Here is a 19488-nt window from a genome sequence, read left to right on the forward strand (position 1 = left end):
ATATTATGACAAGGAACTTGGTTGCTTTCTTCCTCTGCTTTGGAAGTGGCAGTTAGTGCTAAGTAGCTGTTAATGATTACTAAGAAAGACTATGGGCAAATACTTGACCCTTTAAGTGTTTTTAAAACACAAAAGATATTTTAGTCATTTTAGAACAGTGAATTATCAAGTATTAATACAAATATGAGTCATTTAGCCATAGAAAGCATCAAAGAAAATGAGAACCTTTTTTCGCCCCCCCCCCTTTTTTTTTAATTTAAGGAATATATTGAGTGTATTTTGTAATTGGTTCTTGGAGCATGAATAGTCAAGTTTGTTTCTTTTTTTCCCCAAGACATTACTTTAGTGTCCCTCCCCCTGAAAAATTAGAAGAAATAATTCCCATCTATAAAATTTCCTTAGGTTTGTTAGCACAGAATGTGAACGCCATCAGGAATACCTCTGAGAACAGGGAAGCTTTTTTTGTTTGTTTGTTTCTTGTATCTTTTTTTCAGATTTAGTTTTGATTACTTGGCCTACTTATTTCAAGAAGCTAAGCAGCTTGTTGTGTGTTCTTCCAGTTCTGTCGGATATTTAAAGTGATGGAGATATTTGGAATGGTTCCAAAACTGAGCAGTTTTTCATTTAAAATAGAGTAATTCCCAGGACACCCGTGGCACAGAAAGTGAATAATCACTTAGCACAGCATCTTAGCTGGATTTGGAGTATTAGCATGAGCTTTAAAAAAAAAAAAATGCGTAGGCTATTATTACTACTTGGAGAGGGGAAAAACAATAAAGCTTGTGTTTGATAGAAAACAGAGTATAGTCGAGAATATAGTACTTTTAGCAGTGAACTTAAGGGACAAAATGTGAGTAGGTGTTCAATATGTGTAATGATTTATTAGAGATGAGGAAGTGACTCATCTGCAGTATAAATCTTTGTAATGACCAGGCCATCAGCAGGAAAGGATGGGAGATTTGTAGAAAATGTGGAGGAGGAGGGAGAGGTGTTGAAAGTCCAATCGCTTGTGTTTTTCTTTGAGCATATGTGATCAGAATACAGACTCAGGGAACTTGTCACAGGATACTGTGCCAATTTACCTAAAAAAATTAGAAACTGTGATATCTACATTATTTTGCACACAATTTTCATGTGTCTGGATTGCTAAATCTATTTGTTTCACGTACGTGAACAAATGGTTCTCTGCCCCATGTAAATCTTTTAAGTCAGGGCTAGAGACATGGTCTGTGTTTGTACATTCCAAACATCTAGATATGTGATTAATTTCTGTTCTGAGCCATATGCTTTCCTTATGTAAATATAACTTAAGTGCATTTCTGTGGCTTATTTAGTTGTTTTTGAACCCAGATGGTAGTGATTATAAAAATAAAAATCACATATCTTCCTATGTATACTCATTTCTTTTACAGTTGAAAAGGGCAGGCAGAAGAATCCCAGAAGTTTGTGTATCCAGACACAGACGTCTCCAGATGTGCTATCTTCTGAAAAAACACTTGAGTTGGCTCATTATAAAACAAAATGTGAAAACCAAAGTGGATTTATCCTGCAGCTCAAGCAGCTTCTTTCCTGTGGTAATACCAAGTTTGAGGCATTGACAGTTGTGATTCAGCACCTACTCTCTGAGGTAAGGATGTGTACCCTCTAAACCATCTTTGTCCCTGAGGTGAGGCATGGGGGAGGGGGCGGTGTTCACGCTCTTGCCTTGTGAACACTTTTCAGTTAATGAATGATGAGACCGGATATAATTCATCCAATTATGCTTTTGTCAACTCGCTTGATACCTCAGTCTCTCTCTCTAGAAATTTGGGATGGAAACACTTCTACGACTTTCTTTTCTCTTTCAAAATCACTCAGACTGACAATGGCAAAAGATAATTGCTTGTTGTACTTGTATACATCTCTAACCAATATTAGCATTAACATTTTTTCACTCAATTTTTTGTCTAACTGAATGTAGCTCTTCATATCACCTTTAGTTGAATGCTTTGAAAAATGAGATTGGTTATATTTATGGGTCAAGGAACACTTCCAAGGTAACTCCCAGTATGGGTCTGGGGACTTTGCAGAATTTCCATCCATTCCTAAAATGGATTGTGGTACAACAGATGCGAAACAGATTTTCCTTGCTTACTTAGTCTTCCCTGACATTCTACAAGGATGTTCGTTCAGGGACGAGTTAAAATGCATTGAGAAGCCAAGCTTCTATGAATGTGTGCTACTGGTATACCACCAAAAACTGCGATTATCTGAGTGGAAACACTGGGATGAAATTATACTTGAGCTGTTCAGATAATTTTTTTTAATCACCGTCTTAAAAGATGCACATCCATAACATCTCAAGAAGAAAACTGTTCAGTTTGCTTGTTCTGTAGTTCAGTTTGTGCAACAAACCTGTGTTCATTTTCTACAGAGGCTACTGTGATATGGTTGCCTGTCTGGGGCAGGGGAGACAGAGGTGAATGAGACTTGGTCTCTGTCTTTGCAAGTAACCAAGCTGATAGTCAGTTGGGATCAATATTTGGTGAACATTTTACAGCTTTGTCCAAATACATCTTTTTGAGAGCAAGATAGACACATATACCTAGTTTTAAAAATTGTAGGGGTATATGGTACTTCTGTTGCTCTTTAATATGTAAGGAGGGAATTGGAAAGCTGGCTTATATTATCAAGTAGGTAAAATTGGAGACCACATAAGGTCGAATGCAGGAAACCGTTAGTCTCTTTTGTGATAAACCAATAAATTTGTTTTACTGCAGCTAGCCTACTCGGCCCCATGTTCAATTCCTTTCTCTCTCACATGAAATGAGTCACTAAGTCCTGTGAGCCCTCATCCTACAGTGTTGCCCCCCCCTCCACCATCCCCTCTTTTCCATTCCTACTGTTGCCAACCTTGTTCAGACTCAAGAGAACTGTCCATTAGATTGTGATAACTACTTCTTAACTAGGTTTTAGGCCTGCACTCCCTTCACTCATTTATCCCAAGCACTGCCAACAGATTCATCTTTCCAAAGCATTCCACTCTACTCACTGAAACCTTTGTCTACAGCTTACCTGTCCTATATGGTAGCTACTGTCTTTATGAAGCTTTTGGACACTTGAAGTGCAGTAAGACTAACTTAAGATATTAAGATATGTGGTTAAGCATTAAACTACACATGGATTTTGAAGACAGTATGAAAAAAATGTAAGATATCGTGTGAATAATTTTTCTGTTGACTATATGTCAACATGATAATATGTTGGGTATACGGACTTAAAATATATTAAAATTTAATCTTCAGTTTTAGGAAATTAAAATAATATACATGGCTCACATTATATGTCCTCTGGAAAACTCTGGGGTATAACTTGGAATATAAGATTCTATAATTTGGCATGAGCTGCTCTTTTTAGCCTCACCTCACTGCCTATCGGCTCTAGCTGTATAATTAGTGAGGTAGAGAAAAAGCAAGAGGGATATAACGTTCCTTGAATATTTACTAAGTTCTAGACATTCGTAACTTATTACATCTTGTCCAAAAACACAAATTGGAATTTACTAGTAAGAAAACTGAGGCATGGAGCTACAAAGTAACTCATCTATCAGCAGACAGCTAATTTTAGAGGAACACCAGGACTTGAACCTAGGTCTAGGACGCTAGGAACTTAAAATCATCTATGAATGTCTCAACTTTCCTATTCTTTGTTCACATGCTATTTATTACTGGGCCACTGCCCTTCTTTCTAATATCTACATGTTCACATCTTATAGCAGCATCATACCACTATCTACATTTAATTTACATGGATTCACTGTACAAACAACAGGTAGAAAATGCAAATTAAATAGATCAGGCAGTCCTGCCTTTCATGCCCCTCCATGAGGAGAGGCCCAGAAGTGGATGTGAGATGAGTTATGGAGCCTGCTCTTCCTTTGGTTTCTAAATCACTCACGTGGGCATGAACCTCCCACGGTCCATGTGATCCTGCTGTTTCAAGGTAATTTTTCCCCATACAGCCTTGCTCGTAAACACAAACCATGCTCTTTATCACATGCTCAGTTGGAGGAGGAGTAGATCGAACATTAGAAGAAACACCTCACTTATTTGGATAAACTGACAAATGTTTGGTCAGTCTATAACAGGACAAACTCTTAATGAGTTTCAGGGATACTTTTACTGTATGTGAATTTCATATGGCACCTAATTTAGGTTTTAATGCCAATGTAATTGTGACTCCACTGGATTTCTTATAATTTGGGTCAAAAACTCCCTCTTTTATTTCCTGATCCTTCTGGCTCTATGTTCTCTCTACCTTCTGGATTCTAGGGACACTTCTATTTCTCTGTCACTCTACCTTGTATTACAGATAATTATTTGCACTCGTTTAGGCTTTTTAAGACCAGAAGCTCACTGAAAGTAGGGTCTGTGTCTAGTTTCTTCTTAGGAAATGACCCTAGTACTTATGGCCGGACTTTATATAACAGATGTACATTGTATACCTGAACAAACAAATGGATGAATAGACAGGATGGAATCCCAAATGTAAGATGAACATATAAAGTCTTGATGCAAAAGTTCTTTGCTCTTTATAATCAATCAGCAAATATTTACTGATTGCCTAATGTGTACAGGACACTATTATAAAACAGTTAGAAAGGACAGGCATAAACAGGGGAAAAGTTAAGTAATTCTTCAGCACAATTTTCCTCTTAACCCTTTGGTTCTCTCCTACCCACTATACAAGTGATTGATGGATTGATATGTGGATAAGCAGATGTAGATTGTAGGTATAGACTGATCTGTATATACATATATATCTTATTGCTGAGTTTTTCCCAAGTGGTTTTAGAGCATTAGAGTATGGATAAAAATGATTGATTATACGGAATCCTAGAGCTATCACTTACCCTTTGGTTGCAAGCCTGTTTAATAACTATAATTTTCCCATTCTAGTGGCAGAAATAATTCATTACATGGAAGTTCTAATAAGTGCCTCATGAATCTGGAAACTAATATCACACTTTCTGTTTCCCAGAGGACACATTGTTGATGGTTTCAGTTTATTCCAATTCCAGGTCTATCCTTGGATGGTTGAGCAGTGTTCTGTGCAGACAGCCAAAGTGAAATCCAGCCTAACGTAGCACCCAAACAAGGTGAATTTTGAATGACACTAGCAGGCTACTATAGGTAAAAAAGTCTCAGGGCAAAAAAAAAAGTGGACATGATTCATTGTGTGAGTGGTGGGAGGAGGTGGGAGAGGGTACCCGTCTGAGCGATCTGACATGGCTCTTTTCTACAAAATCCCCTGTGCTGGTGGTGCTCTTCAGTAGCTAGCAAATTCAGGCCCACTGATGGGATGGCAGCCAGAGACTAAGTGCCTATGTTTCAGGGACCCCTAATTAAATTATAGTGAATCCATTTTTTTTCCCTTGGAGCACTTCATATATTAATAAGTGCATAGAAAAGCAGATTTCTATCCAGATTCCTACCTCCTGCTTTCCCCCCCCCCCCGACATTGTGTAGAATTCTGCATGTTAAAATACAAAGAGAATTAAATAAACTTGTTATCTTGACTATAAAGAGTTTATCATCTAAGACAGAAGCACTGATAGAGGAGCCGTTGAATAAAAAGAAACAAGCAATCAGCAGCTGAGTGACAAAATGCATTTTCATCATCTACAAGTAAGGGATAGATCTCTTAAAGGGCAAGCTCCCAGAGAGAGTCAGGCAGAAACTGACACAATGGTGTGGGCACTGCCATTTGCATGTCATATAGGATCACGTATAAAGCGCTTAGTTTTTCCTTTATCTTCTGCCGCTTCCCCCCAGATGAGGTCATCTGCCTTGAATGATAAGAGAGTTGGGCTCGGCCATTTTAGTTCTATTCAGGTCCCAATCTTGAAGGCAAGAACCATGTCTTAAATTTCTTGCATACTTTTCCCCAGTGTCTGAAATGGTGCTTTGTTAATTGGCAGAGTAATAATTTGCCAATCAATTCAGAAAGATAAATGTCATCTCCAGGTTTTGGGGAAAGGGAGATGGTAACTATGATTGACATTGAACATTCCCTTCAGGGTTATGTAATGGGTCAGGTCAATTTGTTCTTGTGGAGGTGGGACATGGGTAGCAAGTGTGATTTGTACAGAACAGGAATTGGGAGCCTAAACAGGAGCTGGATGTTGGAGATTCTTGGACCTAGGGTGAATTTTATTTTTCATGGACTAAATGGAATAGTTTTGGGGGGTAGGGGCATCTGTGTGTACAAAGACCATGGGACAATAATCAAGCAGCCCCCTGCAAGGTCCTGTGGAGGGATGCTTTCACTAGCATCGGAATGAATTTCTGGAGATCAGGACTGGAGTGGAGGTTGCACTAGTAGAAAAAGTGTGATAGAGTCAAGGCTCATGAGGAAGAATGGACTGACTTTGGAACAACCCATTTAGACAAAAGAGAGACAAAGATGACCTCACGGCTTTCCTGTCACTGTTGACTCAGACTGACAGAGATTGGAAGCTGTCAGTGGCTTCTGGGACAGGAAGGTGGGATGCAGTAGAGTTGGGGGAAGTGTTCACATGAACTGAAATTCCTCGTCCCCCAAACCTCTTTTTTTTTTTTTTTTAATTTTTTTTTTTTCAACGTTTATTTATTTTTCGGACAGAGAGAGACAGAGCATGAACGGGGGAGGGGCAGAGAGAGAGGGAGACACAGAATCGGAAACAGGCTCCAGGCTCTGAGCCATCAGCCCAGAGCCTGACGCGGGGCTCGAACTCCCAGACCGCGAGATCGTGACCTGGCTGAAGTCGGACGCTTAACCGACTGCGCCACCCAGGCGCCCCCCCCAAACCTCTTTAATAAGCCGAGAGATCATGTGGTAGGTGTTCGTGCCAGGATGTAAACGTTTTCATAAAATTACTTCTGGAAATTACATATCAACTTAATTTTTCAATTAAGCAATTTTTAATTGCTTGTGGGTATCTAGTAAAGCTGTCTTCTGGTGTTTTTGACAATTGCATGACAAAACTTGCTGGTATTGACTTGAAATAGATCACTAAGCAAACAAAATTAAGGCCTAAATTTATGAGATTAAGAAAGGCATGTATTACATCTATTTCCATTCGCTTTTCTTCCAATTTTATCCAGGTTGATTTTTCCTGAGACTTTAATTTCTACATTAGAACACTCATTACTTGTTCATTTTTTAAAACCTGAACTCACGGATTTGTTTTGTTGTTGTTATTTTTTTAACTAAAAAAATATATATATTTATTTATTGTTGAGAGCATGAGCATGAGCAGGGGGAGGGGCAGAGAGAGGGAGACAAAATCTGAAGCAGGCTCCAGACTCTGAGCGGTCAGCACAGAGCCTGATGCGGGGCTCGAACCCGCGAACTGCGAGTTCGTGACCTGAGCCAAAGTCGGATGCTTAATCGGCTGAGCCACCCAGGCGCCCCTGGACTCACGGATTCGTAATTTCAGAACAATTTAATACTGCACTTTAAAAAAATCAAGCATTGAGAATACCATTAATGGCAAAGTGTACTCAAGGAGAAAGTGTTTGTTAAAGTCCAGTCACTGTTAACTACCCATGTGACAGTGTTAGCATGCCGTTGTTAACTTCCTTAGCTCTTTAGTGAGAGACCACTACAAAGTAAAAAGTACAAGTTATAGAAGATACCTGATCTCCCACTCTCCAATCAGCACTGCACACTTTAACGTTAAACACCGATAGACCGTGTTCTAAGCATTCAGATTAAATTTTGCAGCAAACACCATTCGTCTTACTGTGTCATTGTGAATTGTAAGTCACAAAACACACACTTGGATTGTTCTTTGCCTCGTTCACAGGCTCCTTTAGTATACAGGTTTTGGAGAACACGTTTCTCTTTTCTATTAGTAAGTGTGATCATCTAACGACCTCAATTAGAGAGGGAACTAAAAAGGTTCACAAATCTAAAAATAACTCCATTATCCAGGCAGAGAAGGTCAGTTTTTCTTTGCACTGTACCAGCTGATATTTAAGTAAGTGGCCATCGATCAGTCTAATGTCTGGCTCTCGTTTTTCATAAATGAAGGGCTGTGGCTTTAAGTAATCGCGGGCTGTTTGTGCCAAAGGCAGAAGCTGCAGCAATCAGCTTCTGAGAGGAGAGAGGCATACGGTAACCTGCAGGATGTGAAGTAAGGCTAACCGAGGACCAATCGTGCTCCTCCCGGTAGAGCTTTGAATGTAGGCAGACCCGACTGGTGGGTGGCGTGGCCACCTGTGCACTTCTTGGACGGTGCGGGGTGGGGGGGTGGGGTGGGGTGGGGACAGGTGCAGACAGAAGCTGGAAAATGGGCTGCTCCAGCAGCAAAATGTGTCTCTATCCTCCCTGTGCAGCAACAAGGGTAATTAGTATTTGCTTATAGTGCGTTTCTGGGAGAATGTCAGGGACTGAGGCAGAGCTTGTCTGGAATTAGGGGGGAATGCTTGGAATGACGAGCAACTCTTGCCTGCAAAAGACTGGGTCTCATGATCTCTGCAATACTGTGATCAAGATGCGGCAGGAGCTCCGTCTCGGGTGATCCTAGTGAGGGCATTTTCAGAGAGCTCTGAATTCTGCCTTTTCCTTAGTTATGCCCTGGTGGTAGGGAATCAACCTTTTAAGAAACTGTATCTATCGCTCTGTGTGTGTGTGTGTGTGTGTGTGTGTGTGTGTGTGTGTGTGTGTGTGATTGCTTTAAGTTGCTGGTAACTTGGAAATTGTTCTTTTTTTACGGAATTAATAATAGCTTTTTTGATACGGAAACAGTTGCCTGATATTCTTTGATTTCATTTCTCTTAACATCTCCTTACAATTATAGCTGATCTCAAATATAATAATCCTTAGAAAATAATGTGGGGATGGGTAAAATTAGTTTAATTTTGTCTTTTTTTTAAGGATTCTTTTTCACTGTGGCTTCTTCCTTTTAGGACTGACATTGTAACAAAACTTTTTTATTTGCAAATCTAGGACAAAGTGCATATAAGTGCGTATGTTTAGAACATTAAATATTTATCTTAAACTGATTAGTGCTTTATTGCCCTTGGAGGAGAATGCATTAAGTCTTAAGTATGCATTTGCTGAAAGGTTCTATGGATTAGCAATGAAGCATGGCTCTAAGTAAATATTTTTAAAAGTACCATGCCAGTGAGTGTCTCCAATGATGGTTTGACGAGAACCTGAAAAAATAAAGATTTTTGAAACATGAATTTCCCTAACAACTAAGGGACATCTGTGTTTTTTTCACAACACAAACTGTTTAGCTTAAATGATTCATATCTTGGCTTCTCGATTCTGAGTCTCATTTTCCTGGTGATAACAAATGTGTGCCTTTACTGAAAAGGACCCTCCTGAAAACATGAGTAACTTGATGTGTGTTTTCCACAGCGGGAGGAAGCGCTGAAACAACACAAAACCCTATCCCAAGAACTTGTTAACCTTCGAGGAGAGCTAGGTAAGAGCTTTTTTTTCTTTGTGTGTGTGTGTTGTTTTGTTTTTTTTCCCCCCTAAGTTTGACAGGATGAGGGGACAACTGGCAAATTCGGTTCTCCCATCTGCATTATGGCTGGAGTTGCACGCTGGCAGTTGTTAGCTGTCCCACTCTGGTATCTGTGCAAACACTTAATATCAACATTTCTTTTGAATCTTGGCAGCTTGACCTCAAGTTCACAGAATTCCTGGCACTGATCTGACTAAGCCTAGCAGAGCTTTTGATGACCAAAACATTTCTCTTCCTGAAGACAAGGACAGAGCGAGTTTTGTAATTGTGTGGGTTCCTCTTAAATAATTCTGTCATTTTTTTTTTCCCGAACCTCTTTCCATATTAAAAAGTGGTGAGAAAATTCCCTCTCTGGTAATAGTAATTACATTACGCTTTCCTTGGGGCAGTTTGCGAGGAGGAAGTATGTAAAGAGAAGGATGCTGTGCATCCCGGATAGCCTGTCTGAAGAAAGCACGCTCTGTGCTAATGTTGTAATAATTGGAACAGGGCTGATGGTGGAGGACCCAGTTCTACCAGGAGCCATGTGCCCCTGAAGTCTGTAACACCCACCAACCAGTGCTGCTGTTCGTAGGCTGAGCTGAGTTTTAGTTCTTGACTCTCCTGGAAGGGTCTTCAGGGTTCATGCAACAGAGATCATCTTGCCTTCCCTACCTCAGCTACTGTGTTGGAGTGAACCATCTGTCTTGGGATGCCCCTGTCCGCCATGGGCCCCTCAGCCCTAGAGAATCAGCTTCCTGCTTCAGCTTCAGCCCAGTTTGGAGTTATTCATTAAAAGGCTGAATTCCTTCCCCTTAGCGATTTCCTATGTATGCTCACAGCCTCCTCCTAAAGTGTGAGTAGGTATGTGTATAAACAATGCAAAGGCAACAGCCAGAGACCAAAATTGTGTTCATCCAGTTCTAGGAGAATACCTGTCTTTGGACAAGACCGGAATTTCAACATTGTCAATATAATTGGCTGGACTTAATTTTTTTTTTTCTCTGCCACCCCCCAACCCTGGGCAAAGATTAAATAGCAGTGAATGTGGGGCCAAGGCTTGTCTCTGTGTTCCTTTTCTGTTTTCACCTCCCAACGGGAGGCAACCACAAACTGCTGACTACCCCTCCAGATTCTTAATACCTAGCTGGGACATCATTTTCTCCTGACCTTATTTGAGGCGATGGAAATGAGGAACTCTTTATAGAAAAGTAATTTTAAAACAGATGGAACTTCAGGACCCCAAAGAGTTGAAAATTCTAGGCAAACCGTTCAAGGAAACCACAGCTGAGAAACAGGCCTCCTGGCGTTAGCATTTGAGGCTTTCTGTCCTGTTACTTAACTAGACAGCTGCCCTTTTGATTACCCAGATGACCAACTTAATTTGCTTTTTGTGTGCCTTAAATAACGTAATGGATATAGAGTTGAGCAGGTCAGGAAAGAGGCCTTTTGTGTGTGTTTCAGAGTTCATTATGACCCAGTGGAGGTGGAGACGAGCCTCCCTGATGGTTCACGTTTCGGCCTCTCCAACATGGGGCCGAAACGCCAGCGGAACACTGTTCTCATTCATGCTGCTTGAATAGGGGATCCTCTTCTTACCTTTTAGTGGATAGCACAATTAAATGATTTAAAGTGGGACCCGGGTCCTCAGCACCTCCACTGGGTACGTAGCCTGACAGGAAATAGCTGTCACAGTTTGTACCCGTTCTCACTTTCCATCTGTGATAAGGAGAGTGTGCCGTGGTGTTCTTTCACCACTGCTGTCCACGCGTCCGGATGCAGTGGTTGGCCTGTCCATAGCGTCCAGTCACCCAGGTGGGAGTTGGGTGGGAGTTGGGTTAATGCGGCAGTAGGGGACTCTTGTCAGGGTAATGCGATGACATTAGGAACGGTTTTCAATGGAAGGCACAATTGGGAATGTGTCAGTGCTCCCATTGAATGAGGTAGAACTTCTCAAGTAACTATGTAAAGCCTTTTGGGTATGTTCTCAGTTCTTTGAGGGGAGAGAAGGCATGACGTAGTTCTTCTGATGGAAACAGTCCAGGAAGAATTCTCCAGAAGCTGCCAGTGGGATTGTTTGTAGCATGAACTAAGATGAAAGACAACAGGTTACATAGCAAAGTTCGAAATGCGATTTTAAAATTTGAGGCAGTACTATAGAATGGTTAGACTATGTGGTCACAATAACCAGGTCCAGACCGTTCGTAACTGGGTGACCTAGGGCAAGTCACATTACAGGTCTTGAGTCCCAATTTCATTATCTATCACATGCACTAATAATTGTCTGCTCAGGGATAGTCATGAGGAGTACCTGAAGTAACTCACTGTAGAGTGTGTTGCACCCAATGTTAACTACTATTAAATAGTTACTATTAAGCTAACATGTCTCCATTTTATAGCTGTGTAATAGTCACATTTGCTGTTTTGTGGGGGTATCAACCACACTGCAGGAAGGAATTGTAATTAGACTGTATTACTAGAAACCTCTCAGGATGGGTTGTTTTCTTGTCTTCAGATTCAAATGCCAATGAGACGTGATTGATCCCCTCCTGACATGGTCCAAGTGCTTGCAAAGTGGAGGCCATAGTCTAGCCTTTTGTCCTTGGATTCCTAACTAGAAGTTGCCTAGCTTCTTTGAGTCCAGTTTCCTCACTGGGGGTATGAAGTTAATCCGTATTTTTCTGGGTTGTCGAGGAGCTTGAGTAAAATAGTAATATGTATGAAGCAACTGGCCATGGTACCTGGTCTACCACAGGCACCTCAAGAGAGCCTTACTACCACCACCATCATCCAGGAATCCACCATTTCTCTCCAAAATATGGGGGGGCTATTGGATCCACTCTCTAATTGGGTAATGTTTCTTTATCTTCTCTATGAAAATTAAGGCAAGGTTCTCAAACTAAGAACTGCAGAATATAAAAGACAACTCAGACTCAGGAGCACCAAAACCCAAGTAGAGTCTGTGATAGTGACCTTCAGAATCTAACTGCCTCCAACCCTCCCCTCCATTGACTAACTTCCCTGTTGTCTCAGTCGTCACCCTGACAAGTGTCCTGTGCTGCCAAGTTAACCCAACTTCCCTCAGAACAAACCCATGAGGCTCCCCTCCTTCCACTGAGTCCTCGATACTTGACAATCATGTACTTACTATGATCTTGTGTTTCCTTATTGTCTCCAGATAGTAAAAAAAAAAAAAATTTTTCCAGAGAGTAAATTTCTTTCAGAGATTCTTTCCTACTTCCTATGGGGAAAAAATACATGTTCTCCATTTTCACAAGTTAATTGGTAAATATTTATGGGTATTTGAGGGTTTTAAAATTTCTTTTTATTTAAGAGTAGTGTGCAAAAAGTTAAAACTGTGAAGTGAGGGAAAAATAGCCCATATTCCACTAGGAGACTTTACTTTTGCATATTTCTTGTGTCTTTGTGTATATGAGAGTAGACAATTTCATATCTTGACTTTTTTTTATTAAGGTATCACTTACCTACAATGGAATGCTTATTGACAAACACATACACTCATGTAACTTACAGCTTTATCAAGGTATTAAAGCTCACTATCCTCCCAGAAAATGCCTTCATTCTCCTCTCTGGAAGATGATACCCCTCTTCTCCAGAAGCAAACAATGATCTGATTTTTATCACGTAGATGAGTTTCGTGTATTCTAGAATTTCATATAGATAGAAACATACATCATATTCTTTTTGTGTCTGGCTTTTTTTTTCCCACACAGCAACATGATTTTGAAATTTGTCCATGATATTTTATGTGTATTCTTATCTTTTTAGCTTGTGTCAAGCACTTTTCCATATTGTCTCATACTCTTCATTATGGTCATGCTGAATGACTTGGGAAAGTTCTGTTGAGTGGAGATAGCTTACCCCTATAGTGTTTAGTATAGTGAGGGTTTCCTTGTCGGCTGTTATCCCATTCATTCCTGTGGTTTCATCTACAACCTGGAGGGTGATGATGCACAGATCTAGTTTTCGAGTTCTCTCCTTCCGAGGCTGCAGATGTATTTTTCCCGGTGAAGAACTGCCTCCAGGAAAGCCAGTCTGGTGTAATCAGGCCTTTCTGTTTCCCCAGCCCTTTGCTTCCTTGAACTCTCTGCCGTGTCTCCTCATTCAGACCTATTCCTCAAAGTCTGCTTATCGTCTTCTGAAGTGGCATCATTCTTCAGTTACCACCTAAGCTAATGACAGGTCTCACATGCCTTGTCCTCCTCTCTCCTCCTCAACCTTCTGGCTCCTGCTGTTCTAATTTAAGCCCCATAATTTCTCCCCTCAAATACATGTCAATGGTCATCCAACAGGCCACCTTGCTCCAGGCCCACTTCTCTCCAGACTATATTAAAATAAGTCTCACATCTGTCCTCAACTGGACATTTTTAACAAATATAAATGACTTCATTTGGGCTTTGGGGAAAAGTCCAAATAGACTGTATTCACCATGTATGATTTGACCAGAACCTTCCAGCCCAACTTCATGATATCGGGATGCTCATTTGCCTTTCTTCACACCTTCTTTCCCCTCCCCATGCCTTAGACACGGGTCCGTTCATACCCCTTTGGCCCTCTTTGGCACATGTTATCCCCTCTGCTTGAAATGTGCTGTCCCTTTTTCACCGCCTTTCTATTGTTTGCCTCTTAAACACCTCACTAGCTAAAACCTAGCTAAGTCCTAGCTAAAAGACCTTATCTTCATTTGAGTTTTAGTTAATCTTTCAAGAAAAGTTAATTGTGCCTTCTACTATGTCCTTCAAGATACTTTGTTATTGTAGTTATTTGTTTTTAGACCTCTTCTCACATTCTAGAACCATGAGCCTTTCAAGGGCATTATCTCCTTCACCTTTGTAGCTCAATGAGCTAAGATCTTGTGCCCAGCACTTAGTATTTCAGTGAATGAATGATTTTTATATTGAAGGTGGTAACTAGAGAAAGTTGGTTTATCTGTAGAATACCTAATATTCAATGGTTTTTGTATACAAATGTTTTCCTATAAACCTTTTAAAAATAACAAGTATGTTTTTAGAAATGAATAATAAACAAGGTGAGCTATAATTCTCTTGAGAACATTTAAAAAAAAATTAATGTTTATTTATTTTAGAGACAGAGTGCAAGCAGGGGAGGGGCAGAGAGAGAGGGAGACACAGAATCTGAAGCAGGCCTCAGGCTCTGAGCCGTCAGCACAGAGCCGGATGCAGGGCTCGAACCCACGAACCGTGAGATCATGACCTGAGCCGAATTCGGATGCTCAACCGACTGAGACACCCAGGCGCCCCTCTTGGGAACATTTTATAATTATGTCTGATAATCCCAGTTAGATCATTTTGAAAGTGTCAGCCCTTGAAATAGATTACAGTTCAATTGAATGGTCAGTGTCCACAACAAATATTTGGCCTCTGAGATAGGGAATAAACCTGTCACTCTAATTTTTTTTTTTTTTTTTTAAGAACCATGTTGGATCAAAACTGCCATAATAGAGAGCCATAATGGGGCACCTGGGTGGCTCAGTCGTTTAAGCATCCGACTTCGGCCCAGGTCATGATCTCCCAGTTCATGGGTTCGAGCCCCACGTCAGGCTCCGTGCTAACAGCCTGGAGCCTGCTTCAAATTATGTCTCCCTCTCTCTCTGCCCCTCCCCCACTCTCACTCTGTCTGTCTCTTTCAAAAATAAATAAACAAAAAAATAGAGAACCATAATTATGGTCTTTGGGGGTTTCTATTGTTTTTTGTTAATATTAATCATTAGAATCCCATTTTTATCTAAATTAATGGAGGAAAGGTATTTTAGCTGTCAAAATTAATATCTAATGTACACCTTTTTCAGAGACCTTCCATCTATTTTTATTTAAGTTGTTTTTTTTTTTTTTAATCCTACTGAGACTTAAGTATTTGGTCAAATGAACTAGATGTCAAAAACTTGGGGCACTTGGGTGGCTCAGTTGGTTAAGTGTTTGATTCTTGATTTCTGCTCGTGTCATGATCCCACATAGCATAAGATCGGGCCTGTATCGGGCTCTGTGCTGACAGAGCAGATCCTGCTTGGGATTCTTTCTCTCCTCTCTCTCTGCGCCTCCCTGCCCGCACACATACAAGCTTGCTGTCTCTCAAAATAAATAAACACTAAAAAAAAATAAAAACAAAAACTTGAAATGCCTTTATTCACAGACATTCATATAAACTTAGTATTATTTGTAATGCGTTGTTCAGGTAATGCACATCTTTTTTATAGATCTGTCCTGGTTGTTTCTATATAATGACACAAGTGGGATTTGAACCCTTAATTCACTAAGAATTGCAGTAATTCCCATAATTACAAAAGACTAGTTGATTTTTTTTTTCCTCTGTGTATAAAAATTATGCACTGGGTATGGTGGTAACATTACTGAGTGCCAGCTCTTTCCTGACAGCAGTATTCAGCTCTTAGTCTACTGGTTAGTATTGTATTAAAAGAAAGGAAAGGGAAGGGAGGGAGGAAGGAAGGAAAAGAAACTGAGGCTTAAAAGTGAAGTAACCTTCCTGAGGTCAAGCAGCTAGAGAGCAAAGCGCCTGGCTGAGGACCCAGCATGGTTAGACTAGCAAACTCCTGCTCATCATAACAGGGAAAACCATGATGCAGTATTTCAAAGGTTGGAAAGTCATGTGATATAGACACTCCTTTGCATTGGTAATGACTTTTGGAATCTTTTTATCTGAGTCAAGAGTTCAAGAAACACTGTTAGGTTAAAATAGGTTTTGCTATTATCAGTTAGGGAAAAGTGACTTAGCCTTGCCAAAAGCAAGGTATGAATTGTCTAATCAACACTCAACTGGTGTCTGTGAACTTGAGGCCGCCATACACCTTGGCGCATGTGTTAATTCTTTCATTAGTTTGATCTACAGTTGTGGTTTAACAGGCTGTGTATTTCAAGTAATTTGAAAAACTCTTTACAGTTAGGTTACTTTGGAGTTGCACAATTCCAGAAGTGATTTTTGGAGTGGGATTTATGAAAAAAAACTATTAACGTAATGAAACCTAATAGTATACCAAAAGAGAATTCTTTCTCTCACTGAGTTGATTGAAGATGGTTTTGACCACCTCAGACTTAGCCCATTTTTCCCTATCCACGTCTGCCCATCCTAAATTCAGACTTTGGCTGGCTATGTCTATAAGTAAAAGGTTATGTACTGTCACCTGTATAGACGCGCAACATAACCGGGGGTATCAGTTTTGAAAGCCTGTGTTCCTTGTCCTAGCTTGCCCTTGTCCAGTTTTGATATGTTCAGTGTTGACTAATTTAATGTCATTTGTCCAGAATGGTGGTTCTCAGACTTCACTGTGTAATGAAATAGACTAGGTTAAAATGCTGATTCACAGTTCTGACTCAGGTGGCTTGGGAATGGAGCCCAGAAATCCACTCTTTTTTTTTTTTAAGTTTGTTTATTTAGACACAGAGCGAGCTTGCATGTGTGTGCATGGGGGAGGGGCAGAGAGAGAGAGAGAGAGAGAGAGAGAGAGAGAGAGAGAGAGAGAATTCCAAGCGGGCTCCACACTGTCAGTGCAGGGCCCGACGCAGGACTCAATGCCACCAAGAGAAGATCAGGACTTGAGTGGAAATCAAGTCAGACGCTTAACGATGGAACCACCCAGGCACCCCCAGCAACCCACTTTCAATGACCATTCAGGTGATTATCATGTAGGTGCTCCCTGGACTATACTTGGACACCATGCCGGTTGTCCAGAATGTTGTTTCTTTTACAGAAAGTCTCTAAGAATCAGGTAAGCACAGTGAGCGAATAAACAGTAATGTCAAATAGTGCCAACTGAATTGAGCCCATTCTTGTTTGTACCTAGGCTTCCAAATGTTAGGAATGCCATCAACTTTACCTGCCCTTTTGAACCTCGTACTCTAAAAATGAAGCATGAGGGACGTTTAACATTCAATTTATTACTTTGGTCTCAGTGTGATTTCTTTAAAGTCCTGCCTGACTTTTCTCAGGCCCGAAGCTTAGAACATGATGCCAATTTTTCCGCCAGACTTGCATCTCCGATCCACTTTCGTGCCTAAATGTTTTCGTTGGTCCATGGAATGTTGCTGTTGTGATTATGAGAACATCTGTTTTGCAGCATGTTGTTGGCCAGTGAGTAAGTTGAAAAACAGCAAAGCCTTTTCAGACTTGTGTTGGCAGGGAGAACCACAGGCCCCATGGAGACCCAGCTGGCACCTGTGTGCTCACATTGGCTGGTGGGGCCAGATCATCATCCCCCGTTTGCGTAAGGTTTGGTCAGGACTAATCAGTGTAGAGAAAAGTCGTTTTTTTTTTTTTTTTTCCTTTTAACTTGCCTTATCTTGAAGTCTTTCTAGCTTCCACAAGAGAAAGAAGCCCTAATACTCTCAGGCATCTATTGTATGTATGAATTAAATTCTCTCTTCTGCCTCTCAGGTTGAGGAAATAGCCACAGAGATCAGGTTCTGGGTTCTGTGCTGCAGAACCTGAATTGAAAATATTGAGTGGATTGGGGCGCCTGGGTGGCGCAGTCGGTTAAGTGTCCGACTTCAGCCAGGTCACGATCTCACGGTCCGTGGGTTCGAGCCCCGCGTCGGGCTCTGGGCTGATGGCTCAGAGCCTGGAGCCTGTTTCCGATTCTGTGTCTCCCTCTCTCTCTGCCCCTCCCCCGTTCATGCTCTGTCTCTCTCTGTCCCAAAAATAAATAAACGTTGAAAAAAAAAAAATTTTTAAAAAAGAAAATATTGAGTGGATTGAGTTCTGGACCCAACTTTGCTACTTCAGTTCCCACTTCAGTAAAATGAGACTTAAGATGATAACCTATTTTATTAACTCAAAACACTATCATATTACATCAGAGAATAGATACGAGAGCATTTTGTAGAAGTACGAAACTGAGCTTTAAATGTAAGATGGTATTATTTATGGGAGAATTGAGGGTGCAAGCATTTTTTTTTTAAAGGTAGATTCCTAATAAGTTATGATTAGGGAGTGGCTTTGAAATCAGTTCATGTTGATTCATGTAATTCCCAAGAGCGATCAGAAAGCCCTTCATAGCTCATTATGAAATTTAGAAAAAGACTGTTGTGTATCACATGACTGCCACATTTCTTGGTCATATGAAAAAGTAGTACGTCTTGGCAAGTAAAACTCGGACATCTTCTGAGGAGATGATCATTCCACAGAGAGTTTGTGAAGATGTGCTCTACAAAATCCTCACCAAATGCTATGGTTAGCCGATCAGGTGGTATTTGTTCCTGCCTTGCAACACCAGGAAATTGAGATGTGGAAAGTTAGGCTTTCCCGTTTTTGGACAGTCTGGGTACTTACCCTTTCGTTGTTTGTAGGCTGCTGCCCTTCCCCCAAGTAGAAAGTTACTTTTTAAAAATGGCTTATTGATTACCTTATTCACTTAAATTACTATCTCCAATTTTAAACAGACCCTGGTTTCAGAGAGTAACCTACGTAGCCCGTCAGTCACTCTGGCAGAGTGTCCTGACCGGATTTCTCTTCCATAGAGTAAGAATAATATTATGAAGTGATTATGCTGCTATGGTAGAAGATAGTGTTCTCATTCACCGTTCTGGGGCTGGGCCATAGGAGTAGTAAGATAAGCTATAGATTGGTTTCCCCCTTACTTTGATACACAGGTGGGAGCATATTTTACATGCACGTTGCTTTTCCACTCAACATTCTTAAAGATCAGTACACAAAGAACTTGATCAGTCTTTTTTAATAGCTGTTGAATGATCTTATTCCATCACATAGGTACACCACAAATAATTTAACGTGTTCCTTCTTGGTGGACATTAGGTTGTTTCTGATGTTTTGCTGTTACAGAATTGCTCCAGTGGATAACCTCAAATGTCCTTCATTTTACACGTGTGGGAATATACCTGTAAGATAAATTCTTACTGGTGGAATTGCTGGGTCAATGGACTATGCAGAGAAAACATGACAAGCCAAAATTGAGGGTCATTCTAAAAATACCTGACTCTTGGAAATTGTCAAGATTA

At 40.6% G+C, this 19488-nt stretch overlaps 1 protein-coding gene across 5 annotated transcripts in view; it reads left to right on the forward strand.

Annotated features, from left to right (window-relative positions):
* The window catches only part of MTUS1 (microtubule associated scaffold protein 1), a 171883-nt gene that overhangs the window by 132864 nt on the left and 19531 nt on the right, over window positions 1-19488 (forward strand). For 4 of the 5 annotated variants that reach the window (XM_030312206.2, XM_030312207.2, XM_030312208.2 and 1 more), the window contains 2 exons: window positions 1413-1627; window positions 9391-9457. In XM_030312206.2, coding sequence (XP_030168066.1) covers window positions 1413-1627; window positions 9391-9457 — 282 coding nt within the window. Of the gene's footprint in view, window positions 1-1412; window positions 1628-8241; window positions 8369-9390; window positions 9458-19488 lie in introns of those variants that run through there. The other variant, XM_030312212.2, reaches the window with a different exon arrangement.

Source organism: Lynx canadensis, chromosome B1, assembly GCF_007474595.2.
Source record: "Lynx canadensis isolate LIC74 chromosome B1, mLynCan4.pri.v2, whole genome shotgun sequence".
Lineage (NCBI taxonomy): Eukaryota > Metazoa > Chordata > Mammalia > Carnivora > Felidae > Lynx > Lynx canadensis.